At 36.7% G+C, this 23839-nt stretch overlaps 1 protein-coding gene, 1 long non-coding RNA gene and 1 pseudogene across 3 annotated transcripts; 1 reads left to right on the top strand and 2 right to left on the bottom strand.

The window, feature by feature from the left end:
* Positions 1–1768: 1768 nt before the first annotated feature.
* Positions 1769–4473, bottom strand: LOC128018617 (transmembrane protein 115). Its single transcript, XM_052604224.1, has 2 exons — positions 2594–4473; positions 1769–2325 (listed from the first exon to the last, which is right to left on the bottom strand). The coding sequence occupies exons 1-2, from the start codon at positions 3448–3450 to the stop codon at positions 2097–2099; spliced, it is 1086 nt and encodes a 361-aa protein (XP_052460184.1). The 5' UTR covers positions 3451–4473; the 3' UTR covers positions 1769–2096.
* Positions 4145–21889, top strand: LOC128018137 (opsin-5-like; annotated as a pseudogene).
* Positions 13800–17661, bottom strand: LOC128018618 (uncharacterized). Of its 2 annotated transcripts, none has more exons than XR_008184928.1 (5): positions 17575–17661; positions 16097–16255; positions 15859–15936; positions 14278–14329; positions 13800–14198 (listed from the first exon to the last, which is right to left on the bottom strand). It is a non-coding gene; the product is annotated as an uncharacterized LOC128018618 (long non-coding RNA). The 2 variants fall into 2 exon arrangements; XR_008184927.1 differs by lacking the exon at positions 17575–17661 and adding an exon at positions 17106–17299.
* Positions 21890–23839: the final 1950 nt, after the last annotated feature.

The raw sequence follows: 23839 nt of genomic DNA on the forward strand, positions 1-23839 counted from the left end.
ACACGCAGACTTACTAACTTACTACAGAAGTGTGACATAATATAGAGGAGTGTGGGGCACAAAGTAATGCTGGGTTAGTTTTAATAGACATTTATTTTACCATAATAAAATGTAAATTCTGTCTTAAAATTTTCATCTCAGTTTTTATTATTCATTTAAAATAGAGGACAAATCTGCTTTACTTTAATTTTAATGAGAAACAACGAGAAACAGGTGAAAGGCTGACAGTCAATGTTTAATGTTTAATAATTATTATTTCAAGACAGCATTTTTGCTCATTTATGTGGGCCGTCCCAAACATGGTTCCAATGTGTTCATTGTCAAACTCCAAAATCAGACTATTATTAATAAATAAAAAACACCATTATTTTATTTGACAAAAAATTAATATATATATATATATATATATATATATATATATATATATATATATTATTTTATTAACAAAATATTTTAGTTTGTCTTGTATATATATTTTTTTTCTTCATTCGATCAGGTAAGATTTTAGCAACATATTTGTACTAGTCAAGTGTAAAATTACTGTGGATAAAAAAAATATTCTGAACCCCATGTGGTTTTAAATAAACTGAGAAAGTCAAAAAGTATTAGTTTGTGCCCCACTCTCCCCTACCGCTGTAAATAAACATTATGAATACACATCTCACACACTTTAATGCCCTTTGAATGCCCTAACGCATACGTTCCCTTGGAACTGGAATCATGAATGTGAATTACAATATACATTATAATAGAAAAGTTATTTTAACCAATATTACTGTACTTTGGATCAATAAAATTCAGCCTTGCTGAGCATGAGACTACTTTCAAAAATAAAAACCTTTCAGACTCCAACGAATGATATATAAACACAGGCACATAAACACAAACAAATAATGTGAAAAACAAAGCACTCATCGAATGTTTTGAATCAATAAGGTCCTCTAGGACATGTATGCTCTTCATTCAGTTTTTATTACAGATGGAAAGAGCAAAAACTGGGTTAAAACCTGAATTAGAGAATAAGACTGTGAGAGAAGCATCAAGGCCTAACACTAGGAACCACGAGAAAACGGACAAACAATTATGATTAAAAACTGCAAAAGAAAAAAAAAGGTAAAAAATAGTGAGAAATTCAGGAATCCTAAACAAAAATCTAAAAAATCAGGTTTCTCCAGAGAATAATATGCATTATATGAAACTCTAGTCACATTGTGTAGACAATCTGTGTTTTATAAAAACAGGTCCATTATGCACGCTCATAATTTAGAGTGCAACACTCTTATCAAAGCCAACACATAAAGACAGATCATTAAGCACAGATGGGAAATAAGGGTACAACGGGACAGAATCAGATTCTGTATTGCTATTATCATTTCAAACTATTCTGACAAAAAATATCTTTGAAATGACTGTATTAAACACTCTCCCTGCTATTCCTCCACCTATGAAATCACAATGACTAAAAAAAAGGGCCTATCAAAGGGTCACATCATCAATGAGAGCAGAACCTTAAATTAGAGATCACACGTTCTTTGAAAAGTCCCAAATTTTGCATAAACATTTTTAATCTTTATCAAAACCACCCTTGATGGTCCAAACATTCTTTTGATGCTGTTACATGAATAAATGGCAAAAAAATCCCATCGTCTACTCAATAAATCTCAGGACTCTTGCCTTTTTTCCTGATAAAAGGCCGAAAAAAAAAATAAAATAGAGGCAACCCATGAACATTTGAGTCTTCCATACATTAAAAAAACTGAATCCCATCAACCATTAGAGCATTTATTCAGAAATGGTACTTCCCAAAAAACCTTACACAGGAGGCCAGTGGGAGAGAAGATAATGTTTATACAAAGCAAAAGTACTGGAGCACTGCAAATGTTATGACAGGCTAGTCAGGGAGTTTTTGTAGAGCTGAAAAACTGAGTATGGACGTCTTTGTCATTTTGTTTGGGTAATGTATTCATTTAGTGGCAACTCCTCGGTGGCGTATGTAAAACATAACCAAGATAGTGTGTGTGTGTGAGATGTCTCCATTAGCATTTGTGATTGTAAGGGTAAAGTGAACTCTGCGGGACTGTTTGTGTCTGTGTGTGTTATGAATGGGTCGAAGCATCTTCAAAACTTATGATGCTGGACTCCTGTTGTCCTGTAGGATTTTGTGTGGTGCTTGGTGCTGGTGGCAAAGTCTCTCGGCTTGAAAGGAGAGGGGTGTCTGTTCGCACCTCCTCATCTTCATCATCCTCCTCATCTTCCATGCTGGGCCACACCGACTGGTCTTCCACGCGCTTCAGACGCTCATTTAGAGCTTTCAATGCCAGTTGCCTGTATAGACGATATTAAAGATTTGTTTTAAATGTTGTAAACAATTTACTGAATAAAGTTGAAAATGAAATATAAATATTAGATGAAAAACAAACTTAGAAAAATTATGATGAAGTAATAAAACAACTAAAAAACTAAATAAAAACTATTGAAAGCTAAATAGATTTAAAAAAAAAAACAGCATGTGACAAAATTACTAAAACTAATATAATTCTAGTTTAAGATTTAGTAATTTTGTTACTTTTATCTTTGAATTAAATCAACATACCTCCGTCTTTCTGCATCTTGTGGGTCTGTGCCTGGTAGGCTGATGGTGATGGAGGATGGAGCCCCGACATCATACCGCTTCACCATCTTACGGCAAACTTTCATCTTCACGAGGGCAGCGTGCACAAGCCCAGCTGCAAAGCCAACTGCCGGCTGGAGCGCCTCTGGGAAGAACGAGGCGAAGGCAAAGTGGTCTGACATGTCTCCACGCCCCCTAGGGTGCCTCTGGTAGAAGCGCAGGTAAACCCACCCGGACAGAGCACCATAACCGCATGCTGCTAGCGGAGCTGAAGTGTCCAGCAGCCCTGCTAGCCGCAGGATGGCTATTGCTAGCAAAGCTAGTGCCGGGGCGGCTTTCAGGCGTACTTGAGGAACTCGAAGCACTGTGGTATCTCCAGCAGTCTGCTTCAGTGCTACAAGAACACCCCCCAGAAAAGCAGGCGTGCCATACACCCGTACGGCAAACAGGTAGTCCAGATCAAAGGTCGCAGCATAGGTGAGAAGATAAGACAGAGCGGATAGGAGACCAGCTGCTACGTTTACCACAGCGAAGAAGATCAGGAGCTCCAGTGCTCCCCATAATGGCTCCAAAAGTCGTCCAGCAACCATCACAGTAGCAATGTTCACCGCCATGCCAACAATGTATTGCTCCACCACGGCATGGGTCAGAAGCGTCCAAATCCAGAAGTTTGGTGGGAAAAGGAAGCCAGGTGTGACACCAAGTATGTAAGGGGTGTTAGCAGCCCAAGAGAGCAGGTACAGCAGGATCACTGTAGCACATATGGACTTGACCACTACACTCGTGCTCGCGAGTGCACTCAGAAAGTGCTGGCGTGCCACTGGAAGGTAACGGTTCATCCTGATGGATTCGAGTCCTCAGCTGTAAAGGCTCCAGAAATGGCAAGCCTATGAAATCAGCAGCTTGTGTCAAATATGAGGGACACGACCAGGAGATGACACCCAGACACCAACATGTAAGCAGTGTGACCTCATCAACAGAGGTTCTGCAACATAAGCAACTTTGGGATGGTATCTTATCTTAGGATTGTGGAAAGAAAGAAAAAACTGTATTACCTCACACTGGTCTTACAGGTGATTGTAACACTTGTGGAGAGATAAGCAGATCTTAACAGCTCTCAAAATATACAAAAAACTATTTGGTTTAAATAAAATTGTTACCGAGTAAATAATACAAATAATCTGATCTTCCAGTATATATACAAATTACTTTGGAATATAAAGCTTTAGTCAAGGTAACTTTCTTGTCAAATAAGAAAGTAACCTTGCTGACAAAACATTATTTTGTACATCTATACATCTACCTGCTCAGGTCTTTCTGTTTGCGAGTTGTTAATATATAATTAATCACTTACGCGTTTCTATAAGAGTTACTCTACCTGTTACCTGTTTATAAGTAAGTTACTGTCTGCTAACACTCAATAAACCTCACCTCCTCGATCTAAATTAACACCCTTTCATGTCAGTTAGACAGTTTCATGTCTTAGTTCAGGCCGTTAGTTTTATGGGTAAAATACGTAAAGAAAGGCGAGCTATGAACAGCTTTCTCTCCGGTGGCATGTCCTCTCAAACCGGCCTGGAGTCGCAGTTCAGTCCGGGGATTTCCTCTCACAACAGGCCTCCAGGTAGCAGGTTTGAAGTCAGTAAGCGTTAATCCGAAACAATCGTTCGCAGTTTGTCTTTTTAATATCCTAACATCGACAATTCTTCTGAATTAAGCTTGTGTTTCGTTGTTTGATAGTATGGCGTTTCCAACAACAGCCACAAAGCACAAACATCAGATTTGCAAACGTCACCGTCCAGCTTTGCGACTGGGCGTGTCGTTTACGGCATTGCTAAGCTAAGACTGCTGGGAAATGCATTTCCGCCCCAATGAAAGCTAAAGCAAGTCATTTCTTTTTTCACCTGACCAGTATTTATTTTTTTATTATTTTGCTGCTAGTCACAATCCCGTGACCGTGACAAATAACTTATCCATTAAAGTATTTATGAGAGGCCACGTTCACCAGTTTTAGGTGAATTATCGTTAGCGAAATACAGTCAGTAATACAATGCCATCAGGATTCAAGAATTTCGTGTGAGGGCTGAATGCTTCCCCGCGCAGATTTCGCAACAGTTTCAAGTTAAGAAATCGAAGCTGCTTTGTTTGAAAGTGACATCTTGTGTGAGCGGTGCTTCAGTGCTACATTACTGACATCAGGAAATGGACCTTTTTTGCCCGTGAACGTTTGTTAATGAGATTGCATTTTTTTTTTTATTAGAGATGCACCGATTGCTATTTTTCTGTGTTTTGGTTTCGGTTCTGATTTCCAAATTTTTTTTTTTTTTTTTTTTTTTGTAAGTGTGACCTGGCGATGACGATTTTTCTTGATTCCGATTTTCTCTCTAACAACTGTAAATTACAAATAACACAAAAATCTATGCAAATTAAAATAAATAAATAAATTACATAATAAAATAAATTATTAAACATTACAATTCCGTATCAGTATCAACAAACTCCATCTTTCCACTGCTGAGGAAACATAAGCTGCATCTGAAGTGGCATTAGATGTATTTACACAGATTGTTTAATGAAGCTGAGGTGTATAAATGCATCAACACTGCAACATTTCAAATGCACAAATAATTTTATAAGATTTATGTTTTGCATATTTTTTTAAACATAAAAATAAATGTTTATTTGACTGTACAGTCATCCATTCTGGCAGCACATACATTCATCTATCATGACTTTCCATTGACTTTCCATCTTATGTACTGAGCGACTGTTTTTTTCTATCCGCCAATCCTAAACCATTCATTTTTACCATACATTTTTATAAAGACAGTTTTCCACAGTCAGTGATGGTTTGGGGTGCCATGTCATCTGCTGGTGTTGGTCCACTGTGTTTTCTGAGGTCCAAGGTCAACAAAGCCGTATACCAGGAAGTTTTAGAGCACTTTATGCTTCCTGCTGACCAACTTTATGGAGATGCAGATTTCATTTTCCAACAGTACTTGGCACCTGCACATAGTGCCAAAACTACCAGTACCTGGTTTAAGAACCATGGTATCCCTGTTCTTAATTGGCCAGCAAACTCACCTGACCTTAACCCCATTGAAAATCTATGGTGTATTGTGAAGAGGGAGATGTGATATGCCAGACCCAAGAATGCACAAGAGCTGAAGGCTACTATCAGAGCAACCTGGGCTCTCATACCACCTGAGCAGAGCCACAGACTGATCAACTCCATGCCACGCCGCATTGCTGCAGTAATTCAGGCAAAAGGAGCCAAGTATTGAGTGCTGTACATCTTCATACTTTTCAAATGGTCGAGATTTCTAAAAATCCTTTCTTTATATTGGTCTTAAGTAATATTCAAATTTTCTGAGATACTGAATTTGGGATTTTTCTTAGTGGTCAGTTATAATAATCAAAATTAAAAGAAATAAACATTTGAAATATGTCAGTCTGTGTTCAATAAATTAATATAATATACAAGTTTCACTTTTTGAATGGAATTAGTGAAATAAATCAACTTTTTGATGATATTCTAATTATGTGTCCAGCACCTGTACACACATGCTGAATACTAAGCAGGACCTTTTTACAAAGTCAATATGTCACATTTCTTGGAAATGGAAGTTTGTAACCCTCTGACAGCATTCTTTAATTTTTATTGCATTTATGAAGGAGCTCTTGTCTCCTGTCTCGTTTGAGTGCCACAATTACCCAGCACACCTAAGCATAACGAATCAACAACTGGTGAAAACACTTGGTTAGGAGAAACAAATGTGTGTGATGCATTTCAATGTGAGAGAAAGAACCAAGAAGAAAAAATAAAGAGAATGGGGAGGATAGTAAGATCAATGTCACTGAAAATTGTCGAAACTGTCCGAAACTTTGAACATACACTTGCATGCTAATGCAAAAACACATGTGAAAACACACTCACACTATCTGTCCTCTTCAATTCTGTCAGTCCCAGATCAGATGGCATCTTTTCATCTTTTATTCAGCATTCATCACACTACTTGTCTGTTGTCCTCTAGTTATCACTCTAGTTATGTGATCATGTGATGTGCACTAGAAATGAACAGAACAGTGATTGTGTCATTCCTCTTTTTTCTTTTTCTTTTTTCTCCAGGCCTTTTGATGCCATCAACCAGACAAGACCAGGCGTTCCCAATTAAAGCCTCTGGTCTGCTGCCATACTTATTCACTGTCATTGTTCATGGAATGTGATCATCAATTACAGACTTTGAGAAAGAGAGAGGACATAAGCTCAGCACTGAAATGGTAGAACAGTAAAAAAACATGGTTGCAGTATGATCAAAGCAAATTTTAGATAGTTCTGTGGATACCCAGGAGAGATTTATCACTAAATTAAACTGATACTCAACACATTTAATAAATTAACAAACAATGGATGTAAGGACTGCAGTTTTATAGCAGCCCAGTATGTGTCTGTGCTTCTACTGTCTCCGAATGTCATGTCTCCCATCTGGACTTTTAAGTTTTGTTTGCGTTTTCCCTGTTCTGTTCCAATGACAGTAAAAACATGAAAGAGATAACAGGGATAACAAGCCCCCCCGAGTTAATTTTATAATTCAGTGATTTCTTTCAAAACCTTCAAAGAATGCACAAAGCACATCAACAGAAGAAGAAAAAACAGCAGTCGTAAGTACTTCTAACCTGCCTCTAGTACTTTCTAAGTCGTGTTGATAACAGCAGGCAATCAAGATCAGCTCTCTGTAAAAAACACATCAGCAACAGTTTCTCCTTTCAGTTTAACAGAGGAGCTATTGTCAATAAAAACCATCTTGACAATTTTAGGAAACAAATTATTTAGGGGAAATCATTTCAAGACATTAAATGCAACTGAAGCTCTTTCAGAGTATCTGGTCAAAATATTATGAAAACATTCAGAGTTTTTAGAACATTGTAAGTGTTCCTAATCTTTCCAGAATTATGAATTATGAGAAAAAATTAAATAAATGTATTGTAGAAAACTAATGCACTATAATTGAAGATATTTTATTATATACTATATATACATTAAACCTTTTATAGTTACATGGAAAACATCACAAACTAAAAGGTAGGGGCTCCATCTTCTGGCTCATTTAGGAAGCTGTTGCCTAAAATATAAATATATAATTCAATATCATTTAATAAAGTAAATTATGCATATTAGATTACTTATTTTTAGTTTGTAATTTTATATTTTTGCATCATCCAGCCCTCCCTCCCTCAATCCATCTTCTTTTCCCTGTTATTCTTGGCTTCATGCAGTCATTCTGGTTACCCTGCAGTAACCTGTTTTCAACTTGTGACATTGAGAAGTAATTTAAACAGTGCAGGAACACACATACACTGAGACCACAGTCTTAGTTTGCAAAAAATAAACACATTGATTTTACAACAGCTCTTGCTAAAATAATGTATCTCGTCTTTGCTTGTTAGACCTGTGGAAGTCAAAGGAGATAATTCTGGTTGTTTAGACCTTCAGATATTTGACCAAAAATTTAAAATACAAATGAAAATCCTTCATTCTATCTCTTTAATGATGTTTTGATCAAATTATTAGTGAATGAGCTGAAACTAGTGACAGGAATTAGATTTTTATAGTCTAAAATGAATACAGATATGTTTTCATAGTGTTAATTTAGATATCCTTGGCTCATTTTAGGCCTAATCCTGAAAGTTTTGCTCATCTATGCATGTTTATGAAGAATTATGAAGTTATGATATAATATGCATCATTTGCCAGTCCAGAATCTCCCTATCTAAAGCACCTCATCGTAGGTGGCTGCTTCTTTCTGTAATCTCTTGCTGGTTTCCTGTTGTTTAGCAGCAGGCTGATGCAGAACGTCAAATGCCATCATTGACGTTCTTATATAAAAGCAATATTAAGAAGAGACAATTATAGAATGATTGGATCAAATAAAATGATCATACACACCAATCTCACTTTAATGGCATGAAACCTGTAAAAAATCAATTTCCAGGAAGTAAAAAAAAAAAAAAACATGCAAGACAATGTCTAGCCATAAATTGGGAGTGGGGAGGAGGGTCAAAAACAAGGGGACAGGGATAATAACCAAGAAGAGCAGAGAGAGAGAGTGAGAGAGAAAGAGAGAAGGAGAGGGATGGAGAGAAAAAGCGACAGGACCATTAGAAGAAAGCATGTGCTTTCTAAGCAACATCAGACGTCAGTACTGTGGCTTTCTGACTCTGAGTCTGTTTGGATTATGTCAGTCCTTCACATCAAGAATCAGTTGTAGAGTTGCTCACTCTCAAAGCGGACTGATCGCCATTCGCCTACTCATCCTCAAGCACGGAGCACCAGAGCTCAGCTCAAGCTCTCTGAATTTGGGGATATACCTCTTTCAGTGTCTCTCTGTCATTCTGTTCATGCGTGTGAGTTTTGCCATTTGGATTCTGCCTGGACTCCTTGTGATTAGTCAAGCACACACGCTCCCCTGGAAGGTAAGTTCTGTCTGGGGTTTTTAACTGAGTGAAATGTAGGATTGTCTTACCAATAGGCATCACAGAGCTGGGTTCACTGTTATGCAGTGGCAAGTATTAAGGGTGAATCTAGATCAACTGGAGAAAAGGTGTCTTTCAAAGGCACTTCTTTTAAGAATGAATATCCAAAATCCAGCTGGGCTTTTAGTCTAGAGGCTTTCCTAGGTCAAATAGGTCCAAACCAAAATGGCCTGTTGTCCGAACAAAAACAGATTAGGGAGAAAATTAGGAACACAATTCACATTTTGAGACTTATTTAAAAAATATATTCTCACTCTTAAATTACTTTAAAAAGTTACTTCATTGGCATCTATAGTTCCATGATGAACCTTTAACATCCATAGAATCATTCCAGTTCACAAAAGGTTCTTTACTGAAACACTGAACACCAAATGTTTTTAAAAAATAAAAACAACTGCTACATTATGATTATATTAGCCACATAGAATTAGCAGATTACAAACAAATACAAATGTAGTTTATAATAGTATAAAGTAGTTGTATAAATTGTTTATAAATTGTGCAAAGTAGTACAACTGTGCCACGCATAGAGTGATGCATGCTATAAAAGTCACCCACTGAAAATCAAAAAGAACATAAAAATTCAATCATTCATAGAGTCCAAATCAACCAGTTTACCAGTCTGGTCAGTTAGACTGTCTCACTCACCATGCACAGTATGAATGAACACACAGCTGGCCTGTCATACTGTTCAGCCAGAACTAAACATCTCACTGATTAAGTGGCAATTTGCCTGCTACAATGGAAGCTCTAAATTCAGCCAAATGTTAATTTATTGATGTGGTGAACACTTCACAGATCTGTCAGAAATGAAAAGTGACAAGTGAAGAGACTGACAGAGATGAGAAAATAGAAAAATTAATCACAACCACCTCATCAGATCGAGGTGTTATTTTTTCAACTTTTCCAGGAAAAAACATGAATTATAATATGAAATATCTCAGAGGAACTTTTAGTTGCAACTTGTTGAAGAAGTTTGTAACTCAGACCTATTCAAAGATTTACTTAGAACAGTGATTTTTTTTAAAAACATGGACATTCTGGTAAATATCTCCTTTTCTGCATCAGAAACAGGTAACATGTTTCGTAGCTTGGCAATGTTTCTAAGATGGAAGAATGCTGTTTTTGTAATATGGGAAATATGGTTTACAAAATACAAGTTGCTGTCTAATACAGCACCCAGATTTTTGACTGCAGGAAGTAACAGTACATCCGTCTAGTTTCAAACTGTAGTCTACGAGATTCTGTGTACTGTTATTTGGTCCAATAATTAATATCTCTGTCTTATCTGAATTTAATAGGAGAAAATTATTTGTTATTAATTATTACTTTTACATTTTTAAACTTTCACATTTTTTAAAACTATGTTTCATCTGGTCTCATCTGGTCTCATCTGGTCTCGTTGAGATATATAGTTGAGTATCATCAGCATAACAGTGGAAACTAATCATGTATTTTCTAATAATATTACCAAGGGGCAACATGTATATTGAAAATAGCAGAGGACCTAGGACAGATCCTTGTGGCACTCCATATTTTACTGTTGATAAATGAGATGACTCCCCATTTAAATAAACAAAGTTGTAGTGATCAGACAGGTAGGATCTAAACCATCTTAGAGCCTGCCCTTGAATATCTGTATAGTTTTGTAATCAATCTATGAGTAAGTCATGATCTATGGTGTCGAACGCAGCATTAAGATCAAGTAAAACTAGCAATGAGATGCAGCCTTGATTTGACGCAAGAAGCAAGTCATTTGTAATTTTAACAAGTGCAGTTTCTGTGCTGTGGTGGGGCCTGAAACCTAACTAATTCTTCATAAAGATCTTTTTTTTAGCAGGAAGGATCATGAAAACAATGAAAACAAACTTAGTTTGTAGTTTACTGGGGCCTTCAGGCATCTTCTTCTTCTTCTTGCTTTAAAGCCATAAAGCAAGAAGAAGTCTCCTCACACACCTGCTGCTGAGAAGTGAGAACGTGCATAGGAGGACGTGCTCAGAAGAGTTCAGTTCGCGTAAATCAGAGGTAAAAAAAAAAAAAAAACCTACATAAATACTGTTCAGTTTCTTGTATTGACTGATCATTTTGTGTCTTTACACATCACGACATGAGCCGCAGGATTTAATTTGTTTTTGTTTGTGTATGTTTTTTTGTTTTCGTTTTAATGTATGTTTTAGCTGTGATTCCCATCCACTTATATTATAAGAGTGATAGACTGCGAAAGACTAGAAAACCGTTCGAGTTAAAAATCTTGGTTTGTGTTCTGTTGTGTTCAAACAAAGTCACCTACATCTTGGATGACCTGGAGGTAAGCATATAAACATATAATTTAAATTTTTGGGTGAACTATCCCATTCCACATCTGTCAAATTGTCCTGAGGTTGATCAAATATTCTAAAATCTATTTTCCTGAAATGGCCACATATATTATTACTTTGGGAAAGAGAATGGGGTGGCCTACTATGCCTTTAAATGTAAGTGATAACTACTATGATAAAGTAAATATTTTTTTTTCTTTACTTGAGACCACTTGGCAGTTCTGGTCTGCTTAATATCAATGTTTTTTTTAGAAGTGAGAACTTTAATTATACCTCTGATGCGGCTGACAAATTGCTTGCATTATTGAATCTCATGGGTTGATCTAACTTCAGTCTGTTTAAAGAAATAAGGATCATTGTTATTCTAGATTACTTGAGACACCATAGCAGGGTTTGCTTAGCATTTCCAAGCTCTAGGATCAAATGGTGTCTTCATGTGACAGGTTTGTCTGCAATGGAATGGAGATGTCGCACTGTCAGGGGCTAATTTTCAATACAGCTTTACAAATTTCAGTAGCTACTTTGATGAAAAGATGAATAGGTGAGAGAGTGGATATATAGATCTCTTTTTTCTCACCCAGGTGTCTTGTCGCTCCTGGGAAATGGCATGCTGTTATTTGTAGCCTACCGTAAGAGGTCATCTCTGAAGCCAGCAGAGTTTTTCGTCGTGAACCTGTCTGTGAGTGATTTAGGGATGACCCTGTTTCTGTTTCCTCTGGCCATACCTTCTGCTCTAGCACACAGGTGAGATCCTGCTTCACAGTTTTTTATTCTAATAGAGACAAAAAGTTAGCAATGACCTTCCTGTGGCTCAGTGGTGGAGCATTGATTTGGCAGTGCAAAAGGCAGTGGGTTTGATTCCCAAGGAACACACATACTAGTTAAAAAAATAAATTATGCTTGAATGCATTGTAAGTTGCTTTGGATAAAAGCATTTGCTAAATGTAAATATATGCACCCTTTGTCCCTCTTTTACACTGTAGCATTCAGTATGATCAATTGTAGTGAATCGGTTTTTATACAAGGCTAAAAAAATAATTAAAATGCACAGTTAAAATATACGATTCACTGACTCATGAATACATGAACATGTTTTATAATTTTGTGTTTTCTAGGTTTATTAGTTACATCTTAAAGTTCAATCTTATTGTATTTTTTTTGTTTGTTTTTGGTGCCAGATAAATGTTGCAATTACTGAATTATAATAATAGCTTAGCAAGCTACAGTTTTAAAGTTACACAACTCTATCATTCTCCCTTTGCAAATGCCAATACTGTTTGATGTATTTTTCAGTATTCATATTTATCATGGTTCTAAAGTAAAAACAAAGAAAGGGAGTATTTCAGAGTTCAGCAAAAACAGTAAAATGATCTCTCTCTCTTTTCTCTGTAGGTGGTTGTTTGGGGAGGTAGCATGTCTGTGCTATGCTGTGTGTGGGGTTTTATTTGGCTTATGCAGCCTAACAAACCTGACTGCTTTGTCGTCAGTATGCTGCCTCAAAGTCTGTGTCCCAAATTACGGTATAATGATCCTTTGTCTCCCTTTAACCAAACCATTCTGAAGTGATATTGTGCTTTTCTAAGCAATATTTTAAATATAAACATGGTATTATGATAAGGCGAGTCTTTGTTTCTTGGTAAAATGCCACAAGGTTAAATAACACGAAGAATCATTGTGATTTTGTTACTCATACTTTTGTTTTTGTAAAGCAAAACAGTCAAACGGATGTCAAATGTATTTATTTTTAATTATATGTCTTCAATTTGCACTGCAAACTGCACTTTAAACAATGTTGCATCTCTGAATAAAGTTATTCGCCCACTCCCATATGGCCCACTCCGTTTCATTTACTTGTCAAAGGCAACTCAGATTATTTGTTTGGTGATTGGTCATTTTGGTTCCTGCACTCAAAAAAATGACTCTTTAAACTTACTTAAGTCAATTATGGACAGTGGTTCCACACAACCAAATTGTGTTTTGATAACATTAATGGAATTTTTTGAATCTATGCAAACTCCTTGTGTTGTGACAACACAACTGAATGAGGTAGAATCTATGTGAAATAGTAATGTTCAACCAACTCAATTTATTGACTTTGCTTCAACTTAAACTGGTTAAGTTAACTCAACATGTTTTGGTTTATTACAATCTAGCCAAATTTGTTTCACTCTATCAACATAAGGAGGTTTGTTTCAAATTACTCATTTCAATTATGGACAGTGGTTCCACACAATTAGTTCTAGTTACTTTAACACAATATTTTCTTTTTGAAGTTACTCCCTTCAACAAAGCATTTTTTGTATGTTTTGTCTTGTAATGAGACAAAAGACAAGATGTCACAAATGATCAAAGTGTATTTGTTAAACAAGCAATAAATAATTACACACAGTAAAATACAGTTTAAACCACATTACAAAATTACACAAAATAGCAAATACAATTCTAATTGGCATTCATGGGCAACCAATCAAACCTTATTCCAGGAACAGGAAGTGGCTCCAGAAATAACTTCTTCAGTATTCCAAATGTGTACCTGAGTTCAGGAGGGTTGCTCAAGTTCAGTCCATAAATCAGTCCCAGTAACATGGTTTTACAGACTGTAAACTGCTATAGGTCCTGAAGAACTTTATCCTTAAAAACTCCAACTTCTGCTGGACTGTCTTCAATGATGCAGCTTCAAATAGATTCCCATGAGTCTTCTGGATCACCTCCTGACTGCTGGCAACGTCTGTATCCTAGAAGTATTTAAAAGCATGGAGAACTCAAATTATTGTGTATTAACTTTAACAAATAATTTATTAACCTTGAACTCACCATATACTCCATACTGCTAGGGTCTTCATTTGGATACTTCAATTTCATTAGTCTGAAGATGAAAACAACAAAATTTAGCCTTTGTTTTTTTTTTCTAAAATTACATGAAAAAAAGTCAGTCATTCATCTTCTTATGGGAAATCCAGGCAAGCAGTCAAGATGGGATTCTAACAAACATTACAGTGGAAAATGTTACACATCTGGACCCTGTATGGTTAACAACAGAACTGGAATGTTCCCAGACCCAGAAACATAGTAAGGACATCAGTAAAACAGTCCATGTGACACCAGTGGTTCAACCATAATTTTACAAAGTAAACAAAAATACTTTTTTGTGCAAACAAAATTAAAACAGCGACTTTATTCAACAATTCTTCTCCAAATCGCATCTTCCACCATTATCAACAGCACGTAAATAATTCATCCACATGGTGCTGCTGACCTACAACACGCCTGCACTGAGCCTTGATTACACGCAGAGGAAAGCAATGTTCATGCCTCTTGTTACTGTCCATAATGGCAGAATATGTGATTTGGAGAAGAATTGTTGATTAAAGTCGCTATTTTTGTTTTCTTTGCACAAAATGTATTCTTGTACCTTTGTAAAAGTGTGGTTGAAGCATTGATGCCACATGGACTGTTTTACTGATGTCCTTACTATGACTCTGGGAACATTTCAGTTGCATTGCAGCCTTTATGGAGGTTCAGAAATCTCTCGCATTTTCATAAAAATATTAGGGATGCACCAATTGACCGGCCATAAATTGGAAACCAGACGGTTTTTGCTTTAAATACGCAATTGGTAATCGGCCGGTCTTTGGAATTTTTTTCAGCCGATTTTTCCGGAAGTGCGCCCGCGTGCTCCGACTACATTACTTCTGTGTGAAAGCAAACACATCCCGGGATTGATTCCAGCATTGAACCCGGGTCGGGGACGTAGTAACATTGCTGGGTTCAATCCCGGGACAAGCGCTGTGTGAACAAAAGCCAGATCTAATGCCGTGTCGTAGTGATGACATTATCGTGTGACTCTTTTACTGGCTGTTTTGAAGGAAGATCAACGTTCACTGAAAAAAAAAAAAGTGCAAACTGTATGAAGCAGAGATCAGTTAGTTCCTCACTTTCCACGGTGACACCGAGATCGTTCGCCAGATTCAGTGAAAGTATTACATGCCTAATGTTTTCGACTCGTACATTACACGTCACGCCCTGATGTCACGTGTCGTTACGGGATCTGTATTTGCCGGAATCGCAGTGTGAAAGGGGCTTTATTGAGCTTTCCCTCAATTTTGGACTGTAGACTGTGGACTGTCCTTCCTTCTTGTTTGTTGCTTAAAGATAAAAAAAATAAATCGTCCAGTTTGCTTGTAAAAGAAATCGGTATCGGCCATGAAAAATCATGATCGGGGCATCCTTAAAAAATATCATAATTTGTGCTCTGAAGATGAATGATGGTCTTACGGGTTTGAAACGACATGAGGGTGAATAATGACATGTTTATTTTTGGGTGATCTAGCCATTTAAACACACCTGAACCAGCTAATCAAGGTTCTTGGGAATTTTAAAACAAAAAAGTCTTACCTGAAGTTCCAGGCAGGTGTGTTAGAGCTGAACCCCACAGAACACTGGCTTTCCTAGAGCAGGTCTGGACACCCCTGCCTTGCATCAAAATAAATCTATCAGTTTATAGATATACCACATATTTTGTATTTATTGTATTAATAAACCTTATCTTATCTGCCTTTTTTTGTCAATTTCCAGTAACCAGTGAGAGAATAATGTTTTAATACAAGGTTGTGTTGAGTGCAGTTGTTCTTACCTGTGTAGTGGGCACCAAGAGGGTTTCAGTATTTGTCCAAGGTCTCTTCTTCAGTATGAAAACATCTTCGTAAATTTTGCAGTCCGAATCAAGTTTGGCAAAGATTGTTGATTCTAATGGGCCTATGGTAATTCTGGATGTCTCAAATTCTGCACAAACCTGTACACATGAAGTGCAATGTGTTACAAAAAAAAAAAAAAAAAATTGAACAGCAAAAACCAATTCAATGATCAAAATATTAAGTGATTTATTTGTGTGAGTGATGAATAGTGTCATGTTTACCATTCCTAAAGGAGGACATTTATTGATTATTTATCTTTTTAAATTAGTTAAAATATACATATTATAACAAATAAAGGTAATTACTTCCACTTTTTAAAGTCATTATGTATTACTAATACAATTAATTTATACAAATATATTTGGCACACAAAATGAGATAAGAGAGAAACTCCTATTCGCCATTTGATTAGTTATATGAGGAAGTAGCTGAATGACAAATCATTCTGTCTCTTAACATCTCTTATTGTAAGCCATATGTATAATATAAAGTAAAGGTAAGTGATAGGACGTTTTATTTTTGGATAAACATTTTATTAATAAATACAATCTCTCTTAAAATACCTTATTGGGTTATGATAATCAAAACAGTTTGGTTTGATCTAGCGCAGAACTAAGACTTTAATGAAATATTTCCCCCACTTATAAAATGATTTTATTATTAGCTAGCTCCATACCGGAGAGCTGCTTTATAAAAGGAAATCAAGTTATAATTCTAGCGACACTTACTCTGTATTTTCATGTTTAATATTGAAAAGCTATCGATTGCATAAAGGACTGTTATATAAATAAACGTGACTGGACTTTTCTTTACTGGAGTGCCTGGAGAACCTCAGAGTTCGTGCAAACATCCATATCTCTGTGTTCTTAAGAGCTGCTTTTACATCGCGGTCAGTTTTTTGTTGTGTTTATGCAGTTATTGAGAGGAAGGCGTGCAGTATATATTTACATATTCATCCAAGGTTCGGATCGGGTCGGTTTGCCTCAAACTGAAGTGCTATCTTCTTCTTTTTAATTGAATCAGGAGAGTGTATTACAATCTTGCGCTACAGCGCCACACTGGTCAAACTGCATTAATGCAGGCTTTCAAATCAGGCAGATACGAGATCAAACCACTAACGTTACTCAAAAACATTTGCTGAAAATTGTATTTTTATCGTCGACGTTGTCGATAATGTCGAGTAATTGTTTCAGCCCTAGTGTATATATATATATATATATATATATATATACTAAAGTAAATACATTACAGAGAGTCGTGCGCTTTCACATCTCCCAACGCTTCAAAATCATCTATTAACGGTGCAATAAACCGATTACACAATACTAGACTGCAAAACAAAAGCACCTCAAAACAGAAACTCTAAGAGAAATTAAAGACTTTGACTTAACACAATAAAAACTTTAGATTTTCTTACCTGACTGATACCTCTTGCTCCCCTCCACACCGTCATCAAATGCGTTGGAAATCGTCACTTCCGGGTTTTTTTGAATCACGAAATTAAACCCTTTACGTTACTTTAGCGATTGATAATTAAGTAAAATTTAAAATTAAACATTTTAAGTTGATTAAACACAATACAATTGTGTTTTGTCGGAAAACTAAATATATTTGTGTTGTTTTAACAAAACATATATGTGTAAAACGAACAGTGCCGGAAAACCATTTTTTTGAGTGTGCATCTGAATCCTGGATAGGCCTTGTCATAGTAAATCACAATTTCTAGGCCTCTTATAGATTAAAATATTAACAGTTAACATGACCATTTAATGTCCAAGATGATAATGTTCTCCTGAATGTGATTTTTTTATTTATTTTTTATCAAGTCTAATCTCAAACAGCGGAATCAGGTCTTTTGGACTGTTAGCGCCTTGTGTCTGAAGATTCTGAAAACTGTCACAATCAGATCACTGTGAAGTAAAAAGGTCATCTGGCTTAAATATGCAAGAATAGGAGGTTAAAACAAATGGAAGAGACACAAAAATGAAGAAAGATAAAAAAAAGATAAGAAAGGACAAGTGGAACAAAACAGAACATGTAGGGAAAATTAGACATATTAGGAAAGATGAAACAAATTAACCAAAAAAGAAAGAAGAAGAGCATATTATAAGTGCACATTTAGGGCTTGCTGGAGCTTGAAACAGCAGGTAATTTCTTCCTTCTGTCTCTGTGGGATATGAAATTAAAATAATTCCAACACTGACCTGTGTCAGGAGAATCATAGAGCTGGACCAATTAGTCACTTTGATCAGTCAATATTTATTCATGCAATCCTCGTTTCCACAGGTAACAAATTCTCATCTAGCCACGCTTGTGTGATGGTGGTTGGAGTTTGGTGTTACGCGTCTGTCTTTGCTGTGGAACCTTTGGCCCACTGGGGGAGTTTTGGGCCAGAACCGTATGGAACCGCTTGCTGCATAAACTAGTATGACCACAGACATTATAGCATTAATATGTGAAAAGTACGCAAACAGATTCTACATTCATGCTTTTTCATCATTGTTCCAAGGTACACTCCGTCTCATGATGCCCTTTCCATGTCTTACATCATCAGTCTATTTATTTTTTGCTACATTGTCCCCTGTACCATCATCATCCTCTCTCACACCTTCATCCTGCTCACAGTGAGGGAGTCTCGCCAAGCCATTCAACAGCACGTCTCACCACAAAACAAAGTGGTCAATGCACACACTCTTATTGTCAAGGTAAGTAAGCTTTATGGGTTCATTGTTGTTGTTATTTTTTGTGTTTACAGTGACCGTCATATAGCAAAAAAGCTGTTTGTTTTAATTCAAATCAACCCCGTGGCGTCCACACTTTCACACTGTGCAAATATAACATATTTTATTGCCCTGTGGAGCAGACAGCACGAACGTGATACTGTTGCTGAGTATGTACTTTATGTCCCTCAAAAAGTAATGCTGATTACCCATCCTCTGTCCTCTGAACAAGGACTGCCTGTATTTGACTGTCCTAGCCTTATTTTTCAAAACTGTGTCATGAAGCCCATACTGTATCCATGTGTAACTTTACTGTTGGCAGTGAGTGCCGGACTGTTGAAAAATGCTGGTGCTGAATGTTGATTATTAATGCACACAAATGTCCCCTTAGAGCACATGTGTACATTGCATACATTTACACACATTTGGCAAACTGGGTCATAAACAGACACATAAAGTAATGCTGATAATACATGAACTTGTATTCATGTTGCATAGAACACTACTTTCAACTTTATTTGTTCTGGAAAACAGTACCAAGAAAATATTTTTAGCAGTGTTTACTGTCACTTTTGATCAAATGAATGCATTCTTCCTGAAGTAGTGTGTGTGGGAGAGAGAATACAGGTTACAGAGGTCAAAACATTATCTTAATTTAAAAAAACAAAAACAAATAATTGTATCTAATTGCATGTCGACTGAGTGTTTGTGGCATGTTTTCTCTCTAGCTCTCAGTGGCTGTGTGTATTGGCTTCCTTATGGCTTGGAGCCCGTATGCCATTGTTGCCATGTGGGCTGCCTTCAGCGCCAATGAGCAGGTCCCACCCACCGCCTTTGCCCTGGCAGCCATCCTGGCAAAATCTTCCACTATTTACAACCCTATGGTTTATCTTCTCTTCAAACCCAACTTTCGCAAATCACTGAGTAAGGATACTCAAACTATCCGCCACAGGATTTGTTTGAGCCACAGTAAGGCCAGTCCCACACCAGGAATAAAGGAACGGCAGGTGAAGAACTTTCAGCAGTGCAACAAAAAGGATGCCAGCACTAAAAAAGAAGAAAATCTAATTGTTGCCACGGAATTCTTATTTATCCCCAGAATTTCCTGCAGATTCCACCAATGTTTACTGAACCAAATCCCCTTCAAGATGTAGAAAGCATATTTCCTTAATGGCAATTCACACAGAACATCATGCCTTTTTAATAGTTTCCTATGTCACCATGCATTACATGCATAACTTGTTCTGCATAAACGGTCATTTTTTTGAGCAAGCCTCAAAAACAACAAAAAATGTGTGATTTATTAATTGATGAATAAAGTAAAGAAAATGATGTGGAGTAAATCCAGTGAGATGTCGATTTTAATATCTAGTTCAACTGCGCATAGGCTATGTGTCAGTTTGATTTACAATGAGATAAGCAAGAGTTCACTGAACAAAAAGACTGACAACTGCTGGAACAGGAAGAGTATAACAACTGAAAATAACTTTCTTGGTGGGTTTTCTTTGCCAAAGCACTGATAAAATTACATATAGCCAGTATTGTCAATGTCACTGTAATAGTAACATGAACTAACAGTGTAACTGCAATGTCAACTACAAATTTTATACTTTTTGTTCCCAGCTGATTCATTAAAGGACAAAAATACTTAATCTAAATGGAAATGGTAGGAAAATATCATTAGTTGTTGTGTTTGATTGGGGGGGAATTGTACAGTGTAATGAGCAAATAATTCTACCAGTATGGGTCATTACATCATTAAAAACATAGAGAGGTGGAAAAAAAAAGATCAGCAAAAGCTCAGTGAAATAGCCTTGAGGCACATATTTAAAGAAAGCACACAGAAAGAGACAGATTTTTCCCTCAGATCAAGCAGATTTCTGACAGAGTTGCATGCTGACAGTTACATGCAAAGCATAGCAATCCAAATTCTGACTTAAACTAGTTAGATGTTTGACTAGGTTTAAAAAAAAAAAAAAAACTATTAATTTACCAAGGCTCAACTATTCCCTGGTATCTGTTAACTCTATTGTTCTATTAGCTCTCTCCTACAGCCTTGACTGAGAGAGATACAATTCAATAGATACAATCACAATAGCGCTTTACAGCACTGCACTGTGCTCAATCCAACACTCAGTGAACTTTTGCTTGAAGGGATGTGAGAGTTGATATCTTAAATAGAGGCTTTTATAGCCAGCCGAGAGAGTTTTCAGGACATTTATTTTGTGTTGATGAGTTTTGGAAACTGTTCAAAATACAATAGGCCTATCTGTAGGTTTCAAAATAAAGTAAATTAGCTTGGTAAAGACTGGCTCTGAAGGATCAATACAGACATGTCACGGCATTTGTGAACAGACTCCTGGGTGGGACAACATATACCTCTCTAAACCAAATCAAAAGAAATTCAGAACTAGATTCAGATATGGTGATTTCACCTTTCATTAAATTTGGGCAAGCAGATGTTTTTTGACTGCCCTCTCTTTCTCATTGCCTCACCTCAAACTGAACAGATGCACTCATGATTCACCCAGCATCTGTCAGAGTCAGAGCTTCACAGTTAGCATACAGTGAAACGAGACAGCGTTTCTCCAGGACCAAGGTGCTACAAAAACACAGAACACAGGATTACAAAGAAACTAAACTGGACATTTTTATATTAACTAGGCAAAGTAAAGTCTATTTTTTTTTTTTAAGTACTAAGAGAAAAAAGAGCTCACTATAAAATAAGAACTGTAAAAGTTTAACACAGACTACACAGGACTTTATAAAGTGCATGTGTGCATACTGAGAGAACAGTGAAGAATTGTTTGTGCGGAGGTACATAATAGATTGGGATGTGTGTGAGAGTGGTTCAAATCAGTCCAGTGTGTGAATGAGTTCTTATCCTCTCAGTCATCTGGAGTTGAGGAGTCTGATGTCTTGGGGGAAGAAACTGTCACGCAGTTGGCCTGTGAGGGCCCGAATGCGTCTGTACCTCAGATGATGGGTGGGATTCAAGTGGAAAGCTTATGAAAGGGGTATGTGGGGTCGCCCGCAATGCTGATGGCTTTATGAGTACAGCGTGTGGTGTAAATGTCTGAGATAGAGGAAAGAGGCACCCCGATGATCTTATTAGATGTTCTCACTATCCACTGCAGGGTCTTGCGGTCTGCGATGGTGCAGTTACCAAACCAGACAGTGATACAGCTGCTCAGGATGCCATCAATCTTAATCTGTCCTTGAATTGTCTCAAAGCCAGTGCAAGTCATTCAGTTTTGGTGAGGTATTGTTTCCAGATGTGAAAGAAGATAGTTGTGTCTTGTAATTCAGGTTATTCAAGAATACTTAATTCAGTGTATTGTTCTAATAAACAAATGGACTAAACTTGTCATTCCTGTGCATCCCATTGCAAGGAGCACGTAAGGCATTCCCAGAATTTTGTTAGTAACTTCCTAGATTATTTAAAGTGCCTCCTGAGATTTCAGGGTAATATTTTTATTTTAATCAATGACACATTTGTATGTTCACAGTTAAGTTCTCGTTTCACAGATTTCATGGTCACGTGACATGCAGGAAAACATTTAATATGTAATCTTTCAGTAAGTGTTTTATTTTCATTTATGCTTTCATTTGTAAATCTTTCATTTTAAATTTACATTTGTATTATTTATTTCATTATTAGCTTTTCATCAACTCACAAACCCCAGTTTTGGAAAGCCTAGAGTAAGATATAACTTACAGTTCAGGAGGATTGATATTTAATTTTTTAAGTTATTAGTAGTATTATTAATATTTACATTTTACCTGTATATTAACTTTGAAATTAGTCCATGTGTAAACACCCATAATGCAAAACAATCATCAAAAATACCAGAACTATTTAACTAAATGATAAGTCCTGCGCGATCTTTTTCACAATTACAAACGATAAATGATACGCAAGACTGCACCACAGCTGTGTTTGTATGAAACAACAGAACGCGAATCTGCGGTGTGATATGAGAAACATGAAAGTAGCGCCGGTTTTATTTAAACCGAATGATATAAAGTGTTCCCATGGTTGATGTGACTGACAAATCAGAAATTAGTTTTCCACAAAGCCATGTTATTTATTATTTTCTTATAACCAGGCTCAGATTAAGAATTCAGAGGCAAGGTCTTGTAAGGCCCCCCTGCCCTTTTCTCTAGTGTTTGTGCGTCTTTAGTAATGTTTTATGCCAACCAGACATTGCATTGGTCCCAGGCCAGTGACCATAATTTCCATTGGATAATCCGGCCCTACTTATAACTGAAGTTACATTGTGTTGTTCTGGTGTTTTGAAACTTACACAGACAGCTGTCAGGCCAGATCTGTTCATACCTGACTATTATTTCTGAATGATACAGTGAGTTTCACCAGAAAGATGCTCATTTTCTCACTTAACTGGCAGCAGCCAGAATCAATTGTCTCACTTGGCTTGTGTTCATTAATAATTCATAAAACAGCTGATCCTCATTGTACTGTACTCACAGATCTGTCAGTGTTTTCTCCTTTGGGTCTACTACTGCCAATATCCTCTATGTGTGTATGTGCATGTATGCGTTTGACTCCAGGCCTTAACTAATGCCATCCACCACAGACTTGACTGCCAAGAGTTTTATAGGCAAATACCACACTGTGTCATTAATGGATTTTACAACACCAGCTGCAGTTTATTCATTTTAAGCCTGTGTTTTAAATCTAATCAACCCACTGCTGTAAATGGCACCTAAACCTTTATTCATGTTCTCTTGAAGTTGTTTTATTATAGACTCCAAATCTGAATTTCCTATTGCCTTCTAAGCGGGTGTGTCTGTGTGTGCTTAAAAGGGGATAAACAAAGACCTGGCAAGAGATGTTAAAGTATGAGCTGGAGGCTTTGAAGGAGTTTGAAGAGAAAGAGAAACAGAACTGTAAAACTGCCTTGAGTTGGACAGTCTGTATCTAATGCTGGAGAGCACCCA

Source organism: Carassius gibelio, chromosome A8 (assembly GCF_023724105.1).
Source record: "Carassius gibelio isolate Cgi1373 ecotype wild population from Czech Republic chromosome A8, carGib1.2-hapl.c, whole genome shotgun sequence".
Lineage (NCBI taxonomy): Eukaryota > Metazoa > Chordata > Actinopteri > Cypriniformes > Cyprinidae > Carassius > Carassius gibelio.

Excerpts from the sequence above, each read along its gene's own strand:
- LOC128018617 (XM_052604224.1), bottom strand. The coding sequence starts at position 3,450 with ATGAACCGTTACCTTCCAGTGGCACGCCAGCACTTTCTGAGTGCACTC. Across the intron at positions 2,326-2,593 it reads CAAGATGCAGAAAGACGGAG|GCAACTGGCATTGAAAGCTC; the intron begins GTATGTTGATTT and ends TCGTCTATACAG.